Raw genomic sequence first — 7,477 nt, 5'->3', positions numbered from 1 at the left:
TCATTATGGAGTGCACATGGTGATTTTGGCTCTACAGAGTAAGTTCTTAAAATAAATACAACTACAAGAACAAATTTTGGCATATTTATGCATCACACAGTGTTCACCACATGAAGTACATAAGCTCCCATGAACGTTGCTGTGCTCTGGTATGCTACACTTTAGGATTTTATTTTTAATTCTTTGAATATTCTTTTTTTTTTTTTTCTGATGCTAGAAGCTGTTCAACCAAATGTCACAAAAGTGGAGTCACAATTAAAGTCAGCTATGGCTACATTTATGGCTTCCAGGTGCCCATTTCTGCATAACGTGTAAGAATGAGAAACAGAATCAGGATACTTAATAATCACTGAGAAAATAATGTAGTCACAGCTGCTACAAGAAAGTAAGAAGATGCTAGAAGTCTGAAGACCTGCAGCAGTATGGCAGCTAAGAAGGGTTGCTGCAGATTCAAGCTCAGGGACCAGGTATTAATGCATTTTGAGAGGCTGTTGTTTAGTATTTGTCTTTCAGAAAAACGTTTTGCAGTCATACTAATCAAATGTATTTTATTTATTGATCAGCAACTGTGAGCACCTCTATACAAGCAGAAGTTTTGGCAGGAAAGACATCAGCATCAAGGAAATTGCTTATCCCATCAGTCTGGGAAGGTTCATGAGGTCATTTCCACACAATTTGGAGTTCATTATTCTAATGTCAGAAAAATTATTTACAAGTGGAAAACATTTGAGACAGTTACTTCTCTTCTCTGTGGATGCCCCAGCATATTCACCTCAAGGTCAGTCAATAATTTAAGAGCTACATTTCAGACGCTACAGGCCTCAGTTAATGTGGTAAATATTAAAGTTCATAACATCACAGTTAGAAAAACACCGAAGAAGTATGACTAAGGAAGAAAGACTAAAACAAATATGGGAGCACAGTTTAGTTGTATCTGAACAAATGACAACACTTTGTCAACTGTCAAGCAGAGCCCTTAACAATAATCACCAGTGATGAATTATTCCAGCAATCAGTGTGTTCACATTGCATGATCATGTTATAACAAATTCTGCTTTTTCTTATGATATATCGTTTGAATGACTAGTGATTCAGAAGTCACTGTATGTTCAAAATAATATTCCTGATTTTTTTAAAGAGTTGCACAAACCTTAATGAACTTAAGCAACGCTGTAAAGAAGAGAGGACTACAATTCCTGCATAATGAAGTTGCTGCTGAAGGTACACTGCAGGAGCACTTTCTTTTTTCCGTTACTGTAGGTTGTGTTTGGGATGTCGTAATATGACATAACACTAGTGACTTTTTCTGGCATGAATTTTGTCTTATATTCTCATTTGCTCATTTTTTGCATGTTACAGTCCTAGATCATAATGACTTTATCTAAATTCTACTTTACTATTTCAAAGTTACACATTTCCATATTATGACAGTTGCTTTTGAACAACTTTTTCGTTGCCATTTAGTCTAACACAGGGGTGTCAAACTTAAATGAGCTGTGGGCCACTGCTGGCACTCTCATCTCAATGGAGGGCCACTTTAGTGTTCAAGTAGTACAAAAAAAACCCAAACAAACGAACAAGAAAACACCAACAAATATTTCTGAAAATGTAGTGTTTTGTTTGTTTTTTATTTCAAATATTGTATAACAAAACAAAACTGCAAACGTGAACACAAATTTTGTTTTCTCACTCTTTAAAATGTACACATTAGTTTTTGACTGCTAGTGAAAATTGTTTTCTTTACAAATTAGTATGTTGTTCTGTGTGCTGTTCTGTAATATAGCCACAATTATTTATGGGATCTATAAAAATGATGTAAACACATTTTCTTATTGTCAGAGACTCGATGACCATGATTGAAAGTAAAACGAGGAAATGACATACTCTGAGGCTACCTTCCTAGTGCTGCACAGGTTTCATACGTTTGTTGAAAGGGGCTTATGAGTGAGAGCAGAGAGGGGACAAGCACACCGGTGGCCTTTGGTTCAGATTTCAAGAAAGTTCCATCCTTGGCTTTAAACTGTCATCTAATTAAAAACATTGTGGCTAATATCACATTATGGTAAATTTGCCAGCAGTTTGTTGTCTCCGGCTAACATTGCGCCTTGTGAAACCAGTTTTATGACCTCTGTCAGTTTTCTCTTTGAGACATTTTCATGAGAACAGTATGGAGCTTTCCACCGTTCACCATTCTTGATACTTCTTTCCTCTGTGGTCTCCAACAAAAGAGAGGGAGAGATTCATAACCTCTCACTTGCGTTTCATACTTTTTGTTAGAAAAAAATCAAATTGTTACATGCGTAAATTTATACACCATGTCAGAAATCTGCACTGTCATGAACAAAAACCAGTTAAACCTAATCTTTCATGATTTGCTGAGTCAACCCTCTGAGGTCCAAAACATAACTGGCCATTTTTGATTTTACATTTGTATTTCACCTTTAAATTGTTTTATTTTATTGTTTCCCTGCCATGCTTGGTATCATTCTTTATAGCTCAACCTCATGTGTCTGAATTTAGTTGTTTTTTCATTGACATACTGTATTAATGCAACTGATCAGAAATCACACAAAAAACATAAAATCCTAGTCTTTTTTCTTTTTACTGTAAAACCCACAGATGTGTTGAGTAAATTATTTCGATAACTTGAAATGCAAATATAAATTGTACATTTTGAAAACGTGCACACATTTTGTAAACGTATACAACTGAGGTCGGTGCTTTTATTTTGAAGGGCTATACCGCTGACGCGGGTATTTAGTTCCGGTTAGGGCGTACTTTTCTCATCCATACATCTTCTGGATGTGCTGGAGCCTATCACAGCTAAGAGGCTGGACCGCAGCCTGTCGCAACGTTATTTATTCGAGTCTTCATTTTTGAACTTTCACAAACAACGATTCTTTCTACCGGGCTTCTTCACGTTTCTTCACTGAGCTACGCGACATTTGATCTGTAAACATTAAACGCTCTTAAAACGGACATTGACGCTTTTATTCTGAAAGGTTTAGCGGAAGTGTTTGTGTTACCGTAACTGCGGTACCGCGAACTGGACGAGCAAGTTTTGAGGACGAGTGAAAGTCCAGCGGAAGCTCGTAGATACGGAGAGAATGGACGGCGCTTCAATTGATAGTTTAATCCTGAAGCTCCACGACGTGAACGGAGTGAAGTTCGGGGAATACAAGCTGAAGAGCGGCCTGATGACACCCATTTATAACGACCTGAGGGTGCTCGTGTCCCACCCCGCGCTCATGAACCAGGTAACACGTGCTATCTTCGTGACTGTAGAACAGAACAGCTCAAAGCGATACCGGACACATGAAACGTCTGCTGGATGCAGTATCTGTGTAGGCACTCGTCAGTTCCTGTGTAATATTCATACTCACGTGGTTTATTTCACAGTAATGTAGCAGACACAATGACTGAGTTTCAGGGATCAACTCCTTTCACGGAAAATAGCAGTTAAAACAGATAAAACTGGACCTCTCACCAGCTAATCTCTCACTCCAGCCTCAATAATCGTTACAGGAATCTGCAGCTTTCTGAAGCTCTTCAGGTCACTCAGGACAAGATAAGGATGAGCGTTTCAAACCATTCAGCTTTAAACAGCTGTATCAGCTTTTTAATTAACATTTTATTAGAAGTTCATCATCTGCAACACATCACTCTAAACTCTGATCTTTTTTTCTGACAACAGACCCAAACTACTGTTTTTTACTTCCAGGTGGCAAATCTCATCTACCAGCGAGTGCAGGAAGAGGGTCTGCAGTTCGACTCTGTGTGTGGGGTTCCTTACACAGCCTTGCCTTTGGCCACAATCATCTGCTCACAACATGAGCTGCCCATGCTCATCAGGCGGAAGGAGGCCAAGGACTATGGTGAGCCGCTCTCAGCTGATCAGGTTTTCAAAAGAATAAAAAATGCTGCCACTACAGGCTCTGATTAAACTTGCTGTCCAGATGTTTGAAAAAGCTGAAGCCTCGGGCAGTACCCCACTGAGGTGTGCATGAATACACAGGTGTCCAGTGTAGGCAGACATTAAACTGTTTGAAATCCCAGTTCAATGGTGCAGAACCTGCGTAAACCAAACCTTAAAAACAAAATGCAAAGCAGGAAAGTGCGTGCTTCATCTAGCATGCTATATTGTTGGTTAATAGTTCATAGTTTGAGAATTACTGTAAGTTTGTCCTTCAGTATTTGCCTTCTGTAACTCTGCTTCAGGAACCAAACGGCTGGTGGAGGGGTCGTTCCGTCAGGGGGACACATGCCTGATCATTGAGGACACGGTGACCAGCGGCACCAGCATCCTGGAGACTGCTGAAGTGCTCTACAAAGAGGGACTGAAGGTCCAGAGTCTAACGTTACAGTAAAGATAATAATATCATAGTTACGCTGTACTGATGTCATCAAGAGCAGCAGTACACAAGAATGACCTCTGACATGTTTTTATTCAAGGTGACGGATGCAATTGTACTAATGGACAGAGAGCAAGGTGGCGTGGAGATGTTGGCATCAAAGGGAATCAAGCTCCATCCCGTCATCTCCATATCTCAGCTGCTCCGTGTGCTGCAGGCAGCCGAACGCATCGACGCCCAAACCGCCCAGAGTGTCCTCGAGTTCATCCGGGACAACAACACTTTCAGGTACAACTCTCCAGAATTTTCCCCCCAGTGTAGCTGGTGTGTTTGCTTGCATTACGCTACAATCTAGAAACAAAAAATCGGTGAAACTGTCACCTTGACTCACTCTCAGGCCCAAGAATGGCACAGACTCTCCAGCCAGCAAGAAGCTGTGTGTGGAACAGAAGCTGGAGCTCAGTTATTCAGAAAGAGCCAAGTTACCAAGTATGTAGAACTTAAATTATTTAGTTATTTCATGTCAAAGCAGAGACTGGTGGTGTTTTCATTGAGCTCCACACACATGCTGTGGACTGCTCTTGCTCTTTTCTTTTCTCATTTTCTGTTCTTTCTGTTGTCTGCAGACATTCATCCTCTAGCAGCAAAGCTGCTGAAGATTATGGAGGACAAACAGTCCAATCTTTGTGTGTCTGCTGATGTAACCAGCAGCGAGGAGCTGCTCCAGCTGGCCGAGTCGCTCGGTCCAAAGATCTGCATGCTGAAGACCCATGTAGACATCCTCCAGGTACAGCAGGATCAACTAAAACCTCAAATCTGTACATGCAACAAACAAACTGATGTTTAGTTTTTTTTCCATATGTGTTAACAGGACTACACATTAGCCTTTATTCAGAAAATGCAGGCCTTGGCAGAAAAGCACAACTTTCTTATCTTTGAAGATCGCAAGTTCGCTGACATCGGGAACACAGTCAAGCATCAGTATGAGGGTGAGACGGTTTCACGTTCTTTTGGTCGTGTAAATTCAAAGTAACTTAAAAATGTCTCCAAAGTAGTCGAACGCTGTGATCTTGTCTTTTCTCCAGGTGGTTTGTACCAGATTTCATCGTGGTCCCACATAGTGAATGCCCACGCAGTGCCGGGGCCGGGAGTGGTGAAAGGTCTGAGCGCTGTAGGGAAGCCTCTGGCCCGAGGCTGTTTGCTCATAGCTCAGATGAGCTCCCAGGGATCTCTGGCTGCTGGTGAATACACGAAGGCTGTGGTGAGCTCATTTCTGTGTGCTCTTCTTCTAAATTTGTTTACATGTGCTTTGTGTTCTTTTCAGTTTACAGCTGTTTTGTGTTTTCATAGGTACAAATGGCAGAGGAGCACTCGGACTTTGTGATTGGGTTTATCTGTGGCACTAAGCTCACAGAGAGGCCAGAGTTCATCCACATGACCCCCGGGGTGCAGATGCAGGCTGGAGGTAAGTCTGACAGCTTTCACTGAACTTTGAGCTGACGTTTCTTTGTTTATCATCATTTTCTTCACTTATATTCATCATACTAAAAGAACTACGAAGTGAGTTGTGAATGCAGTGTCTATATGAAATCCACCCTACTGAAGATACATGGATACACTCAGTGTTACATCCCTTGTTGTTGTAACCCGAGGATCACACGTGTCCCAACAGGAGATTCAGAGAGTTGTGTTAACTCGTTCGAGGTTTTTATAAAGTTCAGGCCAAACTGCACCTCATGCAGCCTTGCACTCTGCTTTATGGTGCCATGACTCATTTCTAACACAGGGTGGTGCTATAGTACATGAAACTGGTGCTGCCCCTGCTATTGCTGATCTCCCAAAGTCTGTATCAGTCTCCTCTAAACCTATTTTCCCTTCTCTCGGTCTCCCTCCCCCCTTACAGGAGATTTGCTGGGCCAGCAGTACACCACTCCAGAGGAAGTTGTCTACAGCAAAGCCTCTGATGTCATCATCGTGGGACGAGGCATTTTGGCAGCCTCTGATAGGGTGGAAGCTGCAGAGTTGTACAGGAAGTCGGGCTGGGATGCTTACAGAAAGAGAGTGGGCCAGAGCAGCATCTAAGTAACTCTCTGACTCGAGTTTCAAAGGAGGGAGGAACAACTAAGCTGTAGTGCCTCTTCACTTCACTGTGCAATACCTTTTGTGCAATACTTTTTGTTAATAGTCAACGGTGCAATAGACCTCAATACTTGAAATGTGCAATTCACCTGTATTTTTTTTTATTCCTATTTATTCTATTTATCCCCTTCATATATTTTATTTATACATGTCTCTGTATTTATATATGTGTGTGTGTATATATAATATTCTGCTCACGCTCTGTAACTTCTGTCGGTGCTGTGCTTTTGGAAACCAAATTTCCCAGAGGAACCCACCCGAGGGATTAATAAAGTTTTATCTTATCTTATCTTAGCTAAAGTTATAGCTAATATAGTGATTATATATGAAGTTATGGTGTAGAGTTGAGAGGGGTATCAATTTACATGTACGTAACGTCAGTCATGATGTAGATTTCCAGCTGAATCATAATTCAGGCATTAAGCACAGTCCCAGATAACCTGTATTAAACTTGCACCCTGTATTGGCTTTATGGGTTAAAGTTAGGCCCGCCTGGTGTGTTTCACCTCTGCCAGTTTGGACCTCTCATGATCATATTGTTGCTTTTTTCAGTATTTTTAGTATTTTTTCAGTTGTCAGATTCAGCTGACATTGTTACAGCTGGAAAGGTGCAGAATGCTAACAGAATGCTAACTAAGCCTGTTAGCTTTACCTGATAACTTAGCACTTCACCCTCCCTTCCCTTCAGTCTTTTGTCAAAGTATTGAAAATCTCAGCACCTCACCCTTTTAGGAAGCCCCCGGTTTCATCACATCATGCAACTAAATATCCACAACAATGGAGGAGAAACTTGTTGCCTTCTGTGGTGCCAGCATGTCATTTCAATACATTATGCAGTGTTAAGATCATACATATCTCTTTTGATCAGACTGCTTCCTGCATCCTTTTAAAACCTTCTATTACCATGTTATTTTGGCACACATGCTCCACTACACCCCCACACACGGTTCAGTTTTTAATGTGCTAACTCACCCCAGGTATCATCT

The 7,477-nt window shown here is 41.1% G+C and overlaps 1 protein-coding gene across 1 annotated transcript; it reads left to right on the top strand.

The window, feature by feature from the left end:
- The first annotated feature begins 2,766 nt into the window (after positions 1 to 2,766).
- Positions 2,767 to 6,947, top strand: LOC146513736 (uridine 5'-monophosphate synthase-like). Its single transcript, XM_085166661.1, has 10 exons — positions 2,767 to 3,257; positions 3,722 to 3,875; positions 4,219 to 4,343; positions 4,453 to 4,640; positions 4,750 to 4,841; positions 4,979 to 5,139; positions 5,224 to 5,341; positions 5,438 to 5,613; positions 5,703 to 5,817; positions 6,256 to 6,947. Exons 1-10 carry the CDS (start codon positions 3,108 to 3,110, stop codon positions 6,432 to 6,434), a joined length of 1,458 nt encoding a protein of 485 aa, XP_085022787.1. The 5' UTR covers positions 2,767 to 3,107; the 3' UTR covers positions 6,435 to 6,947.
- Positions 6,948 to 7,477: the final 530 nt, after the last annotated feature.

The sequence above is a fragment of the Neolamprologus multifasciatus genome, chromosome 7, assembly GCF_963576455.1.
Source record: "Neolamprologus multifasciatus chromosome 7, fNeoMul1.2, whole genome shotgun sequence".
Lineage (NCBI taxonomy): Eukaryota > Metazoa > Chordata > Actinopteri > Cichliformes > Cichlidae > Neolamprologus > Neolamprologus multifasciatus.
This window is presented reverse-complemented; position numbering and strand designations above follow the sequence as displayed.

What these genes read in the sequence shown, in the direction of transcription:
- LOC146513736 (XM_085166661.1), top strand. Translation starts at nt 3,108, where the DNA reads ATGGACGGCGCTTCAATTGATAGTTTAATCCTGAAGCTCCACGACGTG. An exon ending in CCCATGTAGACATCCTCCAG is followed by an intron (nt 5,140 to 5,223) that starts GTACAGCAGGAT and finishes ATGTGTTAACAG; the next exon opens with GACTACACATTAGCCTTTAT. An exon ending in AGTCAAGCATCAGTATGAGG is followed by an intron (nt 5,342 to 5,437) that starts GTGAGACGGTTT and finishes TCTTTTCTCCAG; the next exon opens with GTGGTTTGTACCAGATTTCA.